The 20,445-nt window shown below is 50.9% G+C and overlaps 1 protein-coding gene across 3 annotated transcripts in view; it reads left to right on the forward strand.

The window, feature by feature from the left end:
* ecel1 (endothelin converting enzyme-like 1) overlaps positions 1 to 20,445 on the forward strand; it is a 218,075-nt gene that overhangs the window by 190,145 nt on the left and 7,485 nt on the right. For all 3 annotated transcript variants that reach the window (XM_072474279.1, XM_072474277.1, XM_072474278.1), the window contains one exon: positions 19,804 to 19,880. In XM_072474279.1, coding sequence (XP_072330380.1) covers positions 19,804 to 19,880 — 77 coding nt within the window. The remainder of the gene's footprint in view (positions 1 to 19,803; positions 19,881 to 20,445) is intronic.

Here is a 20,445-nt window from a genome sequence, read left to right on the forward strand (position 1 = left end):
ACAGAACTCTGGTACGGCCGCATTTGGAGTATTGCGTACAGTTCTGGTCACCGCATTATAGGAAGGACGTGGAGGCTTTGGAGCGGGTGCAGAGGAGATTTACCAGGATGTTGCCTGGTATGGAGGGAAAATCTTATGAGGAAAGGCTGATGGACTTGAGGTTGTTTTCGTTGGAGAGAAGAAGGTTAAGAGGAGACTTAATAGAGGCATACAAAATGATCGGGGGGTTGGATAGGGTGGACAGTGAGAGCCTTCTCCCGCGGATGGATATGGCTGGCACGAGGGGACATAACTTTAAACTGAGGGGTAATAGATATAGGACAGAGGTCAGAGGTAGGTTCTTTACGCAAAGAGTAGTGAGGCCGTGGAATGCCCTACCTGCTACAGTAGTGAACTCGCCAACATTGAGGGCATTTAAAAGTTTATTGGATAAACATATGGATGATAATGGCATAGTGTAGGTTAGATGGCTTTTGTTTCGGTGCAACATCGTGGGCCGAAGGGCCTGTACTGCGCTGTATTGTTCTGTGTTCTAATACGTATGATAAATACGCACAGGGGACTCGACAAGAACACTCGGCTGCCTTTCGGGGTGACATCAGCACGTGCAATCTTCCAGCGAGTCATGGAAAATATCCTGCGGGGCTTACCGCGCGTCATAGTGTATTTGGATGATGTCCTAGTCATGGGGAGTACAGACCAGGAACATTTGGAGAACCTTGAGGCAGCATTGCAGCACTTCTCAGAATATGGCATCTGCCTGCGCTGTGCAAAGTGTGTATACCACATGAAGGAAGTGGTCTAGTTAGGGTATCGGGTGGACCGGGTCGGCTTACACCCCGTTGCTGAGAAAGAGCAGGCCCTGAAGGATGTCATGGAATGTCACTCGTTTTTGGGGTTGGTTAATTACCTTGGGAAACTTGTCCCGAACCTCGCGGCCTTACTGGCTTCTTTGCTTCTGCTCCTGAGGAAACACCAGGCCTGGGTGTGGAATGCGGCCCAGGAAGCAGCTTTTCTGTGTGTTTAAGGTGATGGTCGTTCTTCGTAGGTCCTAATCCACTATGAACCAGCCAAACCGTTGATCATCACGTGTGACGCGTCACCTTATGGAATTGGGGCCTTCCTGGGAGCGGCCGATCTCTTTCGCCTCTCATACACAGGTGGTGCCCGAATGTAAATACGCAGATTGAGAAGGAGGGTCTTCGCTGGTCTGGCGCTGGTCTTCGACGTGAAAAGGTTTCATCAATACGTCTACTGCCACCATTTCTTTGTCAGTATGCACTATAAGCCCTTGCTAGGTCTTTTGCGCGAGGCCAAGACAATCCCGCCCATTGCCTCTACACAAATCGAGCGCTGAGTCCTGTTACTGGCTGCTTATGAGTATTCATTTAAACATCGGTCCAGTACCCACATTGCACATGCCGCCGTGCTGAGCCGACTGCCCTTGTCGGCCAATGCTGCGGCAGCCAGCCAGCCCCCCCACCCCCACCTCGGACGAACTGGTCGCCACATTGAATTTCATGGACTCCCGCTGGTCACTACATCACACAGCCGAGACTGGACGCAGGCAGAAAGACAAATGGTGTCCTACTGGTGGGCACGCAGGTTGTTATCCCGGCAAGGAGTCAAGAGCTCGTCTTGAAAGACCTTCACAATGGGCACCCAGGAGTGTCCAAAATTAAGATGATGGCGCGGAGCTATGTCTGGTGGCCAGGCCTAGATACCAACATCGAGAAGATGGCTCAGCCGTGTTCCATCTGTCGGGAGCACCAAAAGCTTCCTTCGGCTGTGGCCCTTCGCCCCTGGGAGTGGTCGGGTCACCCTTGGGCTCGAGTGCACGCCGAATTTGCTGGTCTGTTCCTGGGCTCGATTTTCTTCTTTTACTAGACGCCCATTCCAAGTGGATAGACGTCCACAAAATGACAGTGATCAAAATGAGGCAGTGGCGTACTGGTATTGTTGAACTAGTAAAGCAGAGCCCCAGGGCAATGCTCTGGGGATCGGGTTCGAATACCGCCATGGCAGATGGTGAAATTTGAATTTGATTAAAAATACAATCTGGAATTAAAAATCTAATGACCAATTGTTGTTTCACTAATGTCCTTCAGGGAAGGGAGGTTGTCGTCCTCACATGGTCTGACCTACATGTGACTCCAGATCTACAGCAATGTGGTTGGCTATTAAATGCCCTCAGGGATGGGCAATAAATGCTGACTTAGCCAGTGATGCCCACATCACTGCCCACATCGTTGTGAAAGTCTTTCATGAATGAATAAAAAAACCTCCCGTGCGACCGTTAAGCGGTTGCACATCTATTTCTCGGCACATGCCATTCCTGAGGTCATTGTCGCAGACAATGGTGATCCTTTCACAAGTGAGGAGTTCTCGGTGTTCCTGAAGGCCAACGGGAGTCGACCTGTGCAAACTGCCCCGTGCCACTTGGCGTCCCAACAGGTTGGCAGAGCAAGCCATTCAGGCATTTATACAGGAGCTCCGGAAGCAGGCTTCGGTTTCGATGGGTAATAATAATAAATGTTATTAGTGTCACAAGTAGGCTTATATTAACACTACAATTAAGTTACTGTGAAAATCCCCTAGTCACTGTCATGATATGCGGATACACACATAATGATATACAGACAAGCAGCTAATGGACACAGAGAACAGGACATGACCAATAAGCAGGCAGGACACTCAGGGGTGGGATCTGACTATAAAAGACACGAGGCACTCACACTCCGCCTCTTTCCACTGATGAACATCTAGAGAGTCAGTCAAGGGTGTTGTTACAATCTCACCCCCCCCCCTCCCCCACCACGTGGCTAAGAGCTAGTCTGGTTCAGTCAGACAGAATAACCACACATAAGTTAGCAGAGAATCAAACTCACAGAGAACTGTGCTAACTGTGCTATTAGTTCAATAAACCTGATTGAACTAACTCCAAGGTCTGGAGTATCTTTTTGATCTATGCTGCATCCAGTTGCAGCCAGTGTTATACTAGTGTACATAACACGACAGTTGCCACATTCCAGCTCGTGTTCATGTGCACTGAGGGAGAATTCAGAATGTCCAATTCACCTAACAGCATGTCTTTCGGGACTTGTGGGAGGAAACCGGAGCACCCGGAGGAAATCCAGGCAGACAAGGGGAGAACCTGCAGACTCCGCACAAACAGTGATCCAAGCTGAGAATCAAACCCGAGTCCCTGGTGCTGTGAAGCAACAGTGCTAATCACTGTGCTACCATGCTGCCGCTTGTTTCCTATTCTCCTATCAGACCACGCTGCGCGCAGTGACTGGGGTTGGCCTGGCTGAGATGCTCACAAGAAGATTTTCTCCAGTCCTCTAATACCATATCCAAGGAAGATTGAAAGAATGTGGGTGCAATTCAGCAGACATCTCGCTTTTCAACAGCACTTTGCTCTTTTTGTGGCTTCGGGGAGATTCTCCGCCACAATCACGACATCTTGCGAGATTCAGTTGAATCTTGCGAGATGTTTCCAGTGTCACAAATCTTGCGAGAGGCCGCTCATGAGATTCAACGGCCTCGCCCCGATAGCAAGGCGGGCGCGAGGAGGCCACTGAATCACACTTTCTACTTTGAGAACTGCCCATCTATTACGTGCCTCCAATATATCTAATTTGATTCTATCTAACATGCCGCCTCCTTTACAATGACATAGGCAGCACAGGATTCTCTGTTCGTACCGGCAGCGCACCCCTGCCTGTGGGTTTCCCGGCAGCATGGGGAGGCTTCAATGGGAGATCCTATTGACAAGGGGTGGGGGTACAGCGAACAACACACCGCCAAGAAACACACGGCTGGGGGACCAGAGAATCCAGCTCAGCATTTTCTTTGCACTCACTTTTTCTGTTTTCTTAGGTGCTCACTTAGTACCTCAACCAGGTCTCTGGCTCCACAAGAAGATTTTCTTCTTGGTTCCTAATTGTCCTTGCCCTTCCTTTGACTACCATTTTATTATTTGAGTTTTGTAAAAGAGTTTTGGTTTCCCGTTTATGTTAGCCACTAAACTATTCTCAAATTCATTTTTTGTCCCGCTTATTCTTTTTTTACATTTCCTTTGTAGTTTCTTTACTTAGCTTGATATTTACTGTGTCAGGAAATTTATATTTGTCATAAATCTCCTTTTTATAACCGCAAAATTCCTCTGTCCCGTTCTGCTGCGCTAAATACAGACGGGCAGAATTGCAGCATGTCCTAGTCTCCGGCCAAGAGCCCATCCAAATTCCTAGGGACAGCGCCATTTGAGGAGAGCCACCAACAGCTTATTTCCTGCCCTGGGACGGCCTTACCGACCCACTTGAGGCCCAAGTTAGCCAAAGAAAAATATATATTTTTCATAATTCTTTGGCTTCGACTTGTGCGGCTCCGCTGTTCATGTATAGAATTGATCTATTTCCGGATCAATTAGCTTGTTATATCAAACAGTTGGAGCCTTCACAGGCTGACAAACTACTTGTCAACTGATATGAGCTCTGATGGTGTTTTTCAAAGCACTAAAAGGAGCAATTTTCCAGCAAAAGCCCAGAAATGTGTTCAAGACGGCTTGCCATGGGAGAACTCAGCTAAATCCCCACCAACCAGAATCTCGAGCAGGTCAGGCCTAAGCGTGGTAGAATTCCAGAAAAAGTGGTTTCTGGTCCGTTCTCCAAGCCCACCAGATGGAAATCACATTTACAACCAACCGAAGCATTTTAGGGTCAATGGACTCATTTTGAACTGTGTGCTAGTGGAGTTAAAATCGGACCCAAATATATCTAAACATTTCAATAGCCAGCCCAAATAATTCTTCAAACTTTTATTTCCTTTGTTGACTTACCACAATGAGGTTAACTCTGCGGCAGTTTGCAGCTTACTTAAAGGGAAATAAAAATCAGAAGAGTTGGGACACCAGTTGCTGATTCATTATCACTCATTCTACCTAATTACACACAGTCAAAATTAATCCCATTGTATGATGGTTTGTAGCTTTGAAAAGGGGAGAAATTCTCCGGTATCGGCGCGATGTCCGCCGACCGGCGCCAAAAACGGCGCAAATCAGTCGGGCATCGCGCCGCCCCAAAGGTGCGGAATCCTCCACATTTTGGGGGGCTGAGCCCTAACCTTGAGGGGCTAGGCCCGCGCCGGACTGATTTCCGCCCCGCCAGCTGGCGGAAGTGCCCCGCCAGCTGGCGCGGAAATGGCATTGTCGGGCGCCGCATGCGCAGGAGCGTTACCGGCCGCTCACGACATCCCCGCGCATGCGCTGTGGAGGGAGTCTCTTCCGCCTCCGCCATGGTGGAGACCGTGGCAAAGGCGGAAGGAAAAGAGTGCCCCCATGGCACAGGCCCGCCCGCGGATCGGTGGGCCCCGATCGCGGGCCAGGCCACCGTGGGGGCAGCCCCGGGGCCAGATCGCCCCCCGCCCCACCCAGGACACCGGAGCCCGCCCGCGCCGCCTTGCCCCGCTGGTAGGAGAGGTGGTTTAATCCACGCCGGCGGGACAGGCATTCTAGCAGCGGGACTTCGGTCCATCTGGGCTGGAGAATCGCGGGGGGGGGGGGGCCGCCAACCGGCGCGATTCCCGCCCCCAGCCGAATCTCAGGTGCCGGAGAATTCGGCAACCGGCGGGGGCGGGATTCACGCCAGCCCCCGGCGATTCTCCAACCCGGCTGGGGTCGGAGAATCCCGCCCCAGATCACAATTGATTAAATGTGCTATCAGCTGAATATATAAGGGGATAAAAGGGATATCTGTGCCACTCCAGTGTAGTACAGTGAGAATGTTGTTCCATCAGACATGCTATCTTTTGGATAAAACATTCAACCGAGATCCCCTTTGCTCCCTCCGGTGGTTCTAATTTATCCCATTGCACCATTTCAAAGAAGAGGACAGGTATCCCTGCAGTCCGAGACAACATTCATCCCTCAACCAACATCTCTTTAAAACAAACAGTTTGGCGCAGATCTTCTGAACAGCCGCAACGAGCCACTCTGCTTGAAAATTCCCCCAACTTGACGCTGCTGTGCATTTCTCCTGGGGTCCTTCCGATCCCGGCTTTCACAGAAATGCGTAGCGCAGCATCCATCGGGAACTCCATCAGAGTGGATTAGAGTGGGAAGGAAGATAGGACATGCCCTCTTTTTACAGCACCAGCTGCCGCACAGTACGTTTAAAAGCCTGGACTTAATGCTAGTGAATGGGTCAGTGGATGGAGGAGTAAGTGGCAAAGTGAGTAGATTGGTTGGGTGGGTAGGGAGGCTGAGGTTTTAGTGGCTGAGGGTTTGTGGGTATGTAGGTAAGTTGGGTGGCACAGTGACACAGTAGTGAGTGCTGCTGCCTCACAGCACCAGGAACCTGAGTTCAATTCTAGCCTTGGGTGACTGTAGAGTTTGCAGTATCTCCCTGTGACTGTGAGGGTTTCCTCCGGGTGCTCCGGTTTCCTCCTACAAAGATGTGTAGGTTAGGTGGTTTGGCCATGCTAAAATTCCCCTCGAAAGATGTGCAGGTTCAGTGGGGTTAAGGGGTGAGTGTGCCTAGATATGCTGTTCCTTCAGGGGGTCAGTGCAGACTTGATGAGCCAAATGGCCTCCTTTTGCACTGCAGAAATTCTATGGATCTGAGTGGGTGAAGTGAGTAGGTGGGTGAAGTGATAGGTAGAGTAGGTTTGGGGGCTAGTCGGGTTGGGTTGGGAGGGAGTGTAGTGGAGTGGTCAGGAATAGTAATTTTGTTAGGGGAGAGTTGAGTGGTCGAGAGGGGTAGTGAGGCTTGGTCAGAGGGGAGAGTTGGATTGCGTCAGACGGTTAGTCGAGTGGTCTGGATGATAGTCGGTTTGGGGGCTTAGTTGGGTGGTTGGATTTTGAAAGGGCTGCTAGTCAGGTGGTTGGGGGTGTAGTCAGGGGGAAAGCTGGTGGGGCAGTCAGGGGGGTAGATGGGAGTTCAGAGAGGGGGGTGATGAAGAGTCAATTGTATCATTACCCCCTAGTGTTAGTCTAGATTTTAATCTAATATTTCTTGGGTGACTACTCAGGTAAGTATCTTTGACCTGTGCCAAGTCTCCAACTGTATATCCGAGTTGGAATCCTTCGCAGAGGATCCCGGGGAGCTGGGGAATCGGCCCATTTGCAGTAGAAACTTCCCAGGTATTCCCTATTAGGGCTGTGCATCAGGGCTTCCACAGATTCCTGATACACATCTTCAGTCGTATGTCTGGTCTCCGATAATGCGGAGGTCGGCTGTTTGGTCCATTATCTTGATATTATCACATTGCTGTTTGGGGGAACTTGCTGTACACAAGTTAGGTGCACCTTTTTCTACATTTCAACAGCGAGTAGAGTTCGTAATTACTTAATTGGTTATAAAGTGCTTTGGGACATTCGGAGTTTGTGAAAGGTACCATATAAATGCAAGCCCTTCTTTTTCACCAATTACCAGCTTTGGAATCCCAGCTCAACCTGAGCCATGCCAGTGATCAGTCTGAGTTAATTTAGACAGCTAATTTTGGGGTTACTGTCAGTTAGGTGTGAAACGCATGTCAGAAGTCAGTGGTTCCAAGTGCAGAATTTTGCACTCCCCTCCCCACCATCCATCCCCACACTGGAAATGTGAAATTGCAGGATGGGATTGAACCAGTGGATGTACTCTACTCATAAGTCCATAAGACATGGGAACAGAAGTAGGCCATTCAGCCCATCAAGTCTGCTCCGCCATTCAATGAGATCATGACCGATCTGCTATGATAATCCTCAACTCCACTTTCCTTCCTTATCCTCTGTCTATCTCAGCCTTGAGCATACTTAATGATCCAAACTCTACATCTCTCTGCGGTAAAGAATTCCACAGATTCTCTACCCTCTCGAGAGAAGCAATTCCTCCTTAGCTCTGTCTTAAATGGATGTCCCCTTACCTCTGATATTATGTCCTCTGGCCCGAGACTCTCCCGCAATGGGAAACAACCTCTCAGCACCTGTCACCCACCTGAGAATCCTATATGTCTGTAGTGAATACAGGCCTAACCTACTTTTAAAAAAATATATATATTTTATTGAAATTTATTTCCCTGAGCAACATTTTTCCCGCTTACAAAACAAGCGAAACGATAACAGTAACAAAACAGACATTTTTAAACTTTTTAACAATAATAATAATAATAATATACAAGTAACAAAACCTCGTACTCTATTGACCTATACTCAACTGAGCCTCCTCCCCCCCCCTCCCCCCTGGGTTGCTGCTGCTGGTCATCCGTCTTCCCTCTAACGTTCCCCTAGGTAGTCAAGAAATGGCTGCCACCGCCTGGTGAACCCTTGAGCCGATCCTCTCAGGGCAACCTTTATCTGCTCCAGTTTAATAAACCCCGCCATATCGTTTACCCAGGCCTCCAGTCCGGGGGGTTTCGCCTCCTTCCACATGAGTAGGATCCTGCGCCGGGCTACGAGGGACGCAAAGGCCACGACATCGGCCTCTTTCGCCTCCTGCACTCCCGGCTCTTCCGCAACTCCAAATAGAGCTAACCCCCAGCCTGGTTTGACCCGGGTCTTCACCACCTGCGAAATCACTCCCGTCACTCCCTTCCAATACCCTTCCACTGCCGGGCACGCCCAAAACATATGTGCGTGGTTTGCCGGGCTCCCGCCACACCTCCCACATTTGTCCTCCACTCCAAAGAACCTGCTCAATCTTGCCCCCGTTATGTGTGCTCTATGTAGCACCTTAAATTGAATCAGGCTAAGCCTGGCGCATGAGGAAGAGGAATTTACCCTGCTTAGGTCATCAGCCCACATACCCTCCTCTATCTCCTCCCCTAATTCTTCTTCCCACTTTCTTTTTAGTTCACCCACCGACTCCTCCCCCTCTTCCCTCATCTCACTATAAATCTCTGACACCTTACCCTCTCCGACCCACACCCCTGAAAGCACCCTGTCCTGTATCCCCTGTGTCAGGAGCCGCGGAAATTCCCTCACCTGTTGTCTAGTAAACGCCCTCACCTGCATATATCTCAAGAAATTCCCCCGGGGTAACTTATACTTTTCCTCCAGTGCTCCCAAGCTCGCAAAAGTCCCATCTATGAATAAATCTCCCACCTTCCTAATTCCCAACTGGTACCAGCTTTGAAATCCTCCATCCATTCTTCCTGGGGCGAACCTATGGTTGTTCCTGATAGGGGACCCCACCAGGGCTCCCCGCACCCCTCTCTGTCGCCTCCACTGTCCCCATATGTTCAGTGTTGCCGCCACCACCGGGTTCGTGGTGTACTTTTTCGATGAGAGCGGTAGCGGCGCCGTCACCAGTGCCTCTAGACTCGTCCCTTTACAGGACCTTCTCTCCAGCCTTTTCCACGCCGCTCCCTCACCCTCCATCATCCATCTACGTATCATTGCCACATTGGCGGCCCAATAATAATCTCCCAAGTTCGGTAGTGCCAGTCCTCCTCTGTCCCTACTGCGCTGAAGGAACCCCCTCCTTACTCTCGGAACTTTCCCTGCCCACACAAAGCTCGTAATGCTCCTATCTATTTTATTAAAAAAGGTCCTGGTGATTAAAATAGGGAGACATTGAAATACAAATAAGAACCTCGGGAGGACCATCATCTTAATTGCTTGCACCCTGCCCGCCAGCGATAAAGGCTGCATGTCCCACCTCTTAAAGTCCTCCTCCATTTGTTCTACCAGCCGTGTCAGATTAAGTCTGTGCAAGGTTCCCCAGCTCCTAGCGATCTGAATCCCCAAGTATCGGAAGTTTCTTTCCACTTTCCTTAGCGGTAAGCCTTCTATCTCTCTACTCTGGTCCCCTGGATGTATCACATATAATTCACTCTTCCCCATGTTTAACCTATACCCCGAAAATTCCCCGAACCTCCTCAAGATTCGCATAACCTCTATCATCCCCCCCGCTGGGTCCGACACGTATAGCAATAGGTCATCCGCGTATAACGAGACTCGGTGTTCTTCTCCCCCTCTAGTCACCCCTCTCCATTTCCTGGAGTCCCTCAGCGCCATGGCCAGAGGTTCAATTGCCAGCGCAAACAACAATGGAGACAGCGGGCATCCCTGTCTTGTTCCCCTATATAATCGGAAATACTCCGATCTATGTCGACCTGTAACTACGCTTGCCGTCGGTGCCCCATAAAGTAGTCTAACCCAGCGAATAAATCCGTTCCCAAACCCAAACCTCCTTAACACTTCCCATAAATACTCCCACTCCACCCTATCAAATGCCTTCTCTGTGTCCATTGCCGCCACTATCTCTGCCTCCCCCTCCACTGAGGGCATCATTATCACCCCTAATAGCCGTCGCACGTTAACATTCAATTGTCTCCCTTTTACGAACCCTGTCTGGTCTTCGTGCACCACCCCTGGGACACAGTCCTCTATCCTCGATGCCAGCACCTTTGCTAGCAGTTTGGCGTCCACGTTCAATAGTGAAATAGGTCTATAGGACCCACACTGCATCGGATCTTTGTCCCTCTTCAAAATTAGCAATATCGTCGCCTCCGACATTGTCGGGGGTAGTGTCCCCCCTTCCCTGGCCTCATTGAACGTCCTCGCCAACAACGGGGCCAACAAGTCCACATATTTTCTGTAGAATTCCACCGGGAACCCGTCCGGCCCCGGGGCCTTCCCTGCTTGCATGCTTCCCAGTCCCTTAATAACCTCGTCCACCTCAATCGGCGCCCCCAGGCCTGCCACCGCCTGCTCCTCCACTTACGGGAACCTCAACTGGTCCAGGAACTGCCGCATCCCCTCCCCTCCCTCTGGGGGCTGAGACCTATACAGTTCTTCATAAAAGGTCTTAAACACCTCATTTATCTTTCCTGCCCTTCGCACAGTGTCTCCCCTTTCATCCCTAATTCCTCCTATCTCCCTCGCTGCTGCCCTCTTTCGCAGTTGGTGCGCCAACAGGCGACTAGCCTTTTCCCCATATTCATACCTCCTCCCCTGTGCCTTCCTCCACAGTACCTCCGCCTTTCTGGTGGTCAGAAGGTCAAACTCGGTCTGGAGTCATCTCCTCTCCCTGTACAGCTCCTCCTCCGGGGTCTCTGCAAATTCCCTGTCCACCCTTAAAATCTCCCCCAGTAATCTATCCCTTTCCTTGGCCTCTGTTTTCCTTTTGTGGGCCCCAATAGATATCAGCTCTCCTCTGACCACCGCTTTTAGTGCTTCCCAGACCACTCCCACAGGGACCTCGCCGTCGTCATTGACCTCCAGGTATCTCTCGATACACCCCCTCACTCTTGCACACACTCCCTCATCCGCCATCAGTCCCACATCTAATCGCCAGAGTGTTCTCTGCTCCCTGTCCTCTCCTACTTCCAGGTCCACCCAATGTGGGGCATGATCCGAGACCGCTATGGTTGAGTATTCAGCTTCTTCCACCCTAGAGATCAACGACCTTCCTAAAACAAAAAAATCTATCCGGGAGTACACTTTATGGACGTGGGAGAAGAAGGAATACTCCCTAGCCCTGGGTCTAAGAAATCGCCATGGATCCACTCCCCCCATTTGGTCCATAAACCCCTTAAGTACCTTGGCCGCTGCTGGCCTTCTTCCAGTCCTTGAGCTGGATCTACCTAGCCCCGGGTCCAGCACCATATTGAAGTCCCCTCCTAAAATCAAATTTCCTGCCTCCAGGTCCGGAATACGCCCCAGCATCCGTCTCATGAACCCCGCATCGTCCCAATTTGGGGCATACACATTAACCAACACGACCTCCATTCCCTCCAGCCTACCACTCACCATTACATATCTACCTCCACTATCTGCTACGATGTTCTTTGCTTCAAATGCTACCCGTTTCCCCACCAAAATGGCCACCGCTCTGTTCTTTGCGTCCAGTCCTGAGTGGAACACCTGTCCCATCCATCCTTTCCTTAGCCTAACTTGGTCCGCCACCTTTAGGTGCGTCTCTTGGAGCATAACCACGTCTGCCCTTAGTCCTTTCAAATACGCGAGCGCTCGGGCCCTTTTTATCGGTCCATTCAGGCCTCTCACGTTCCACGTGATCAGCCTCACTGGGGGGCTACCTGCCCCCCTCCCGTGTCGACTAGCCATTACCTTCTCTAGGCCAGTCCCATATCCCGCCTCCGCGCTCCCGCTCGCTCCCCCAGCGTCGCATTCCGCCCCCGACCACCCTCTCTTTAGCCATTTCCTTTTGGATTTCCGCAGCAGCAACCTTCTTCAGCAGGTCCACGCACCGTCTCACCACCTCGTCCTGCTCAGGCCCCCATGTCACCTGTGGTTTCTCCGCCGCCATTTTGTTCCACTCCCTCTGACCTTCTGGCTGCCGATTCTTCGGGCTGCAGCCGCCGCCGCCGGTTTTTCCCTCCGTCGTTCGGGGGGGACTCCCTTCCCTCGCGCCTCGCACCGGGTTTTACGGCCGTCCAAGTCCCCGTTGGGGCTCTTAAAAGAGCCCGAAGTTCCGTCGGAGCTGGAGCCGCCGAAACGTGCGGCTAGCTCATCCCTGCCGCAACCGGAAGTCAGGCCTAACCTACTTAACCTCTCCTCATAAGAAAATACCTCTATACCCAGGATCAACCCAATGAACCTTCTCTGGACTGCCTCCAATGTCAGTATATCTTTCTTTAGATAAGGGGACCAAAACTGTTCACAGTACTCCAGGTGTGTTCCGTTTTAGCAAGACTTCCCTATTTTTATCACACAAGACTTCCCTATTTTTATACTCCACTTCCTTTGAAATAAAGGCCGACATTCCATTTGCCTTCCCGATTACCTGCTGAACTTGCATCCTAGCTTTTCGTGATTTATGCACATGGCCTTCAAATCCTTCTCTGTTGCAACTTCCTGCAACTTGCAGTCTTTCTCCATTTAAATAACATTCAGCTCCTTTATTATCTCTACAAAAGTGCATAACTTCACATTTTCCTACAATGTATTCTATCTGCCAAGTTTTCACCCACTCACCTAACTCGTCTATCTCCCTCTATTGACTCTTTCTGTGATCCTCACCACTTGCCTTCCAGCCTATTTTTGTGTCATTCACAAACTTGGCAGTAGTGCATTCACTTCCTTTGACAAAGTCATGAATATAGTAAATAATTGTGGCCCCAGCACTGATCCCGGTGGCACTTCTCTAGTTACAGATGGCCATCCTGAAGAGTCCCAAATCTCTGCCTTCTATCGGTTAGCCAATCCTCTATTAATGCTCATATACTACCCCCAACTGAAGGGACTGAAGGTACGGTTGCTCAATTTGTTGACGACACAAAGATAGGTGGGAAAGTGGATTGTGAAGAGGACTTAAGGAGGCTACGAATGGACATAGATAGGTTAAGTGAATGGACAAAAATCTGGCAAATGGAATGTAATATGGAAAAGTGTGAAATTGTCCATTTTGGCAGGAAGAATAAAAAGTTCATTATCTAAATGGTGAGAGATTGCAGAGCTTTGAGGTGCAGAGGGATTTGGGTGTCCTAGAAGATAGAATTATAGAATCCCTAAAGTGCAGAAGGAGGCCATTCAGCCCATCGAGTCTGCACCAACCCTTTGAAAGAGCACCCTACCCAGGCCTACTTACCCGCAACTCTGTAACCCTACCTAACCATTGGACACTAAAGGGCAATTTAACATGGCCAATCCACCTAATCTGCACAGCTTCGGACTGTGGGAGGAAAATGGAGAACCTGGAGGAAACCCACACAGACACGGGGAGAATGTGAAAACTCCACAGACAGTCCCTCGAGGTCGGAATCAAACCCGGGTTCCTGGTACTGTGAGGCAGCAGTGCTAACCACTGTGTCACCATACCACCCACAAAAGACTATTATGCAGATGTAGCAAGTAATTGGGAAAGCTTATTGTGAGGGGAACTGATTACAGAATCCGGAGGCTATGCTTCAGTTGTACAGGGCATCAGTGAGATCACATTGTGTTTGGTATTGGTCTCCTTATTTAAGGAAAGATGTAAAAATGCTAGAAACTGTTCAGAGAAGGTTTACTCGACTAATACCAGGAACGGGCGGGTTGTCTTACGACGAAGGGTTGTGAGGTTACGTTTATATCCACTAGAGTAAGAGGTGACATGATCAAAACCTTTAAGATCCTGAGGGACATCGACAGGGTAGATGTGGAGAGAATGTATTCTCTTGTTGGACCCCAAGGGGTCACGGTTTAAAAATAAGGGGTCGTTCATTTAAGACCGAGATTAAAATAATCTTTTACTTTCAGAGAGTCATGAGTCACTAGAATTCTCTTCCTCAAAAGGCAGTGCAGGCAGAGTCTTTGAACATCTTAAGGCAGAGCTATTTAGATTCTTAATTAACAGGGAGGTGAAATATTGCAGGTAGCCAGGAATGTGGGGTTGAGCTTACAATCAGATCAGTCATGATCTGATTTAATGACAGAGCAGGCCTAAGAGGCGAAGTGACCTACTCCTGGATTCTCTCCAAGTTCCTACCTGCCCCATCCTCACAGCCATTTTACACTGTGACAAGCAGGGCCTCGGATCCAAAGCCCAACCTTGCTCCAGTTGACATCCTTAAGTGACCAGTTAATGACCACAAGGGCCGCTTCCCACACAGCTTCCATTTTTAGGTTGGTGGGCAGATGACAGCTCGGGGTGAGGGGGCACTCAGATATGAAGAAAGGTAGATCTCGGCCAAGACGTGGTGGAGGGTGGGTTGTCTCCATCAGAAGCCCTCTTCTCACTGGCGTACCTCCCCACTGGCCTACCACCCAAAATCCCAATGACCCCCTTTGTAACCCCCAGTCTTACACTACCTTCTCGACACTGGGACCCCTGACATTCACCTGGGTCTTTGGTTCCCAGGACTTAGGCTCTGGCAGCTCCATGCAGTGCCTCTTCTGGCCACTGCTGCACTGTTGCTGGAGGAACTGGAGAGTTGCCGACCAATCTCCAAGGCAGGACTTCCTCCCGACTGAGGGTCGGAAATCCCTCATTATGCAAATCAACACTCGTTAGTGTATAAAATGGCAGTGGGACTCTTGAAGTCAGTGGTGATGTGTTCCTGCTAACTCTTAAAAATTCAGGTCCAAATTATTTCCCAATGTGACCTCATTTTAATGCCCCAGACTGAAAATTGTGGGGTGAGCCTGGGGACGCAGGATGGGCGTTTGAGAGATGTCCAGCCTGGGAGGGATTTAAAACTGTTGTGTTTGCCCAGAAAAAAGCGAAGGCCCACCTTTTTACAAGCTGTCAATTGTTGCAGCAATCGGGCCTCAGAGATCAGATGGTTAAGTCACACCCATCAATACAAACATTTAAAGGGACCTCGCAGCTGTCAAAACTCAGTCCGAATTCAGTGACCGATATTACTAACTTGGAGCTTATAACCCCAAGGCCACATTCCACAACACCACTGGGGGTCATGACGAGGGTTGACAACCATCTAGGACTGGCCTGGAGACTCCAGAAATTTAAATTAATTTCCGGAATACTGCTGCGTGCAACCCTAGAGAAAAATCATTGGGATATCAAAAAAGATTATTGTATTTGTCATTCCCTTTGAACATTTATTTTCACCATTTATAAAAATATTGAAAATGGGGGGGGGGAAAAGCTGTTTGGCTGACAGTCAAGCATCATCCAATTGGATAATGAGTTGTTTTGCTTCACTGTTAGCAGAGGAAGGCAGCGTGTCACAAGGATGAATGTGCTGGCTGACTGATGGTTGAGAGTGAGGGGCAAGTAATGTGATGAAACCTCCAGGAATACATTGAATCACAGTTGGCAGCCTTATTCGCAACCCACAGTTTGGGAACCCCCGGGCCTGGATTCTCCGATAATGGGGCTAAGTGTTTACGCCGTCGTAAAGACCGTAGAGTTTTACGACGCCGTCAACAGGCCCCCAGGCCCACTGATTCAACAGCCCGCAAGGGGCCAGCACGGGCTCCACGGGAAGCGCCTGAGGGTGCGGCCGCCAACACGCGGTGGCAGATCCGCCCCAAACACTTCCGTCGCATGGAAGATGGCCGCCCGCCGTGCAGCGCCGAGATTTTGGGAGGGAGAACTGGACACCCTCCTGGACGCCGCGGAGCAGAGGAGTGGGTTCCTGTACCCCGCACCCAGCAACAGGGTAGCAGCCGGCACTATCCGGCGTTCATGGATGGAGGTGGGCGATGCCGTTAGCGCCGTCGGGACGCTTGTCAGGGCAGGCAGTGCGGCAAGAAGATGCAAAACCTACTCAGGGCAGCCAGGGTGAGTACCCATCACTGTGCCCATGGCACCAACCCTCTACTCAACACACATGAGCCCCCCCACCCCCACAGTGCTGTTATGGGTCAGGGATTAGAGAATCCCAAAGTGTATCATGGAGTTCACCTGACCCACAACTTTTAATAGATTGTGGAATGGGGAGCACACATCTCACTCTACAGGTATGGTACAGCAGAAAATGGACCAGTGGTTTTTAAAACAAAACAATGTTTATTCTATGAACTCACGTTAACCTTCCTAAAACAAAACAGTGAACATCTTAGCAACCAGTAAATCAAATACACCCCCCAAAGAATACAGCACTAAGTAACCTGTATGCTGTCCTTTTACGGCCAAAAGACTTAACAAACCTTCAAACAGGAGCACATTAGAGTTTACATTCAAGACTGAAAACATTTATCATTCTTCTGAATTCACCAAATGATCCATAGATAGTCTTTGGATGGCAGAGATCAACAGCAGTGCTGCTCACATACACACCCAAGCTTTTCTCAAACTGAAACTAAAAAGCAGTAGAGCTCAGCTCCACCCACACTCTGACATCACTCCAGTAACATGAGCAGCTCCATTTCTTAAAGGTACATTTCTTAAACACCCATTTCTTAAAGGGTACTCTCAAATGACAGTGGGACAGTCCCACTCCTGCCCTGACCCTCATGGCTGCACCCACCCATGGCAGCCGCAGTTACCTCGTGCCCTGTCACCAATGCCATCACGGACCCAAACGCTGGGCAGCATGCGTTGGACCGTCTAACACTGCTGATGTTTGTGTGCCCCCCCCCCCCAGGATAAGAATGCCCATAACCACAGAGAGCGGGAGAAGACTGGTGGGTGGGGGGGGGGGGGAGCACCTGAACTGCATCCCCTCACCGTGGCCGAGCAGAGGGCACTTGACCTCGCTGGCGGACCCAAGGATCGGGAGGTTGCCGATTCCGAGGTCGGGGGCGTGCCACCAAGTGAGAAGCGCCCCTGCCTGGCCGTGGCCCCTCACAACACATTTGTGTCAAACCCCCCTCACCAAAACCCTCCAACCCCACCCCCACCTCACCACAACCCCCCTACCCCCCTTCACCCCACCCCACACCCCCTCATCACAATCTCCCCACCCCACCTCACCACAACCCCCCCCCCAACCCCCACCCCACTACAACCCCCACCCCATCCCACCCCCCTCACCACAACCCCCCACCACCTTACATCCGCCCTTTGGTCTAACCATACATTCTGCCTTGTGTCTTACAGGACCAGCCGGCAATGTTCCGGGCCTGTCTGACGCCCCCAGCCAGTGCCAGGGCCGGTACCCTCCAGGGACGCGAGCATCAGTGGGGAGGCCAGCCACCTCAACAGCCCTGCGCCCGATACATCTACACAGGACACATCTACACAGGACAAATCTACACAGGACACATCTACACAGGACACATCTACACAGGACACATCTACACAGGACACAGCTACACAGGACACAACTACACAGGACACAGCTACACAGGGGCCGGAAACAGAGGGCACAGAGACAGATGGGACGGACACACTGTACACAACCACATGGGACGGACACACAGGGGATGGCAACAGAGCACACACTGACACAGGGGACGCCGGACTTCGGGTCCGATGAGGACATTGCGTTAGACTATCCGGCACTGCTATCATCCACATCCTCCACCATCGCAGAGACTATCACCTCGGTTGGGATCATTACTGAGGAGGCGTCTGGGACACTTATTGGTGCGCACCAGACAGCTGCTCCGGTACAACAGGTGGAGGTAGGAGCAGCCGAGGGACCGGACGGTCGGAGGGCAGCCCAGCCCAGCAACCAGCTGCCGCCCAGACGGGTCCCAGGTTCCTGGAATTTCTACTCCCACCCATAGATGCAATGCAGTCAGCGACCCAGGGACCAGAGAAGGGGATGACAGCTGGCTTGCAGCACTTGCAGACGCAGGTGGAGGAGTCCAACCGTGTGCAGGAGCAGGGAGTGGTGCCGGTCATGCGAGCCACTCAGGCCAAAACCGCACGGGTGCCATCCGCGTTGGAGACAATGGGGACGATGGTGTTGGACATGGGTCACGTTATGCAAGACGTGGAGCTTTCTGTGCAGGCGGGGGTTGTGGCCCTGGACATGGCTGCCCACTCACAGGCAGCCATGTGCCAGAGTCATGAGCAGATTGCGGCGGCGCTCCTCACTGTGGCCCAGTCCCAGCAGGCCATGGCTGAGAGCATCCACGCCATTGCCCAGGTGCTGGCCTGTGTCGCACAGACCCAGAGGGAGATGGCGCAGTCCCAGAGGGAGGTGGCACAGTCCCAGTGGGAGGTGTCACGTTCCCAGTCAGGGATGGCCCAATACCTGAGCTCCATAGCCGCTAACGTCCAAACCCTTGTCGATGCCACGGCGGGACCAGGACTGGCAGCGCCAGATTTCGGGGGTGCCTCGGGGGAGGGATCCGCTCGCACCCCCATCCAATGAAGAAGCCCAGGGGCCACCAGGCAGGAGGAGGTGTTGGGGAACACCGCACCACCTTGAACTCCCCCCCCCCCCCTCCCCCCCACCGCCCCTGGTGCATCTGGTGGACAGTAGGCAGAGCAGCCCGGCAGTATGCCAGCCGGCACGCCCGAAGAGTGGCCGGCCACATCCAGGCAGGGCCGCCCCAGGAAATGTACGCTAACGGGGACACTTATCGCAAGGCAGGAGTCTCGGCAGTCCATCATCACTCCTGCTGAGCCGTCTGGGGAACCACTTAGGCGTAGTGATAGGGCCCGTAAGGCCAGAAGGTTAGACACTGAGTAAGTTGGCACAGGTGCAGGGCACAGTTAAGCTATCGGGGCTATGTATATAACTGTACAAATTAAACACTTTTTATCACTGATGGAAGCTGCCTCTGTGCTCTGTCCGATGTGTGCGGGGGTGGGGAAGGAGGTTAGTGCCGCTGTGGCTGAGGAGGTGATGGAACATTGAGCCCGGAGAGTGTTCCGTGCAGCCCCAGTAACCCCCCCCCTCACATCCACACCTGGCCGAAGGTTGTTGGGTCTTTGTGTGTGCATGAGTCAGACATTGTCTAACGAGTTCATCGCAGAGCGGGCAGTCATCATCCCCCATGCCATGGACCAGACCCACTGTCACTGGCAAACATGTGCTCCTAGCTTGATGTGCCGCAGGTGGATGTGAAATGGAGGGGTGGTGTGGGAGGGGAGGGTGGTCGGTGGTGGGGGAGGTGAGTGTGGTCGGTGGTGAGGTGGTGCCGTGTTGCGGTGTCCGGCCGAGCGCAGACTCGGAGAATCCAGCCCCTGGTCAATGGTATTAATGCCTCACTTAATCCAATCTAAAATCAGCCATACGCCAGGCTATTTGAAATATGTGTCTTTTTCTGAAGTTCAGTAGTGTATAATTGATTTTACTCATTGCAAACTAAAGGATCTGCTATGTATAATAAATTACCAAGGGGTGCCAAACAAATAATTATTTCCTCCAAAAATAACTCTCAACAATAATAATCAATAATAACAATTACCTTTCTCGTCAGATTATTTATTTTTTAATTTGACATTGTGGTATTTAATGTGAACTTCCTAATTAAATGCGGACTGATTTTTAATTATTACACTGCCTCATTAGAACTGGTGTATGAAGAGAAGATCCCAGTCTATCTACCTACAGCTGCTTACCGACAAACATGCCCCAGAACACTACAGGTATCGTTCTTTACAATGTTTGATCCTTCTGCCTATTGCATAAAACTAAAAAAAAAATGTTTATTTTAAATTATTTTGAATTTACGGGTTTTATCACATTATATTGAAATTATTTTGATTTGCAGTCATACAGCCGGACCAGCCTCCCCGAACAGGCGCCGGAATGTGGCGACCAGGGGCTTTTCACAGTAACTTCATTTGAAGCCTACTTGTGACAATAAGCGATTTTCATTCATTAACATTGTTACTTCAACTGTATTTTTTCATGTGTTCTGTATAACAAAATAGTTCCAAATATTTTTCCTCAAATTGAAGTGCTGACACAAACAAAAGTTAAATAAATCATGGCAATGGGTGCGATTCAGTGGCTGCGTTGCGCTCGAGCGAGAGCACAATGCGGCTGCTAGATCCCGAGTGAACCCTCGCGCGGACCTCCCGACAGCCTTTGCGCTTCGCGGGATATACCCAAGTCCCGTGAAGCTTCGGAATTGGAACCAAACAGCGTTCATTAAAGTAGGTCTTAAACCTTCCTACGGCCTTGCTACCCAGAAGCTACCCTCCCTCA

Source organism: Scyliorhinus torazame, chromosome 14 (assembly GCF_047496885.1).
Source record: "Scyliorhinus torazame isolate Kashiwa2021f chromosome 14, sScyTor2.1, whole genome shotgun sequence".
In the NCBI taxonomy this organism is placed as follows: Eukaryota; Metazoa; Chordata; class Chondrichthyes; order Carcharhiniformes; family Scyliorhinidae; genus Scyliorhinus; species Scyliorhinus torazame.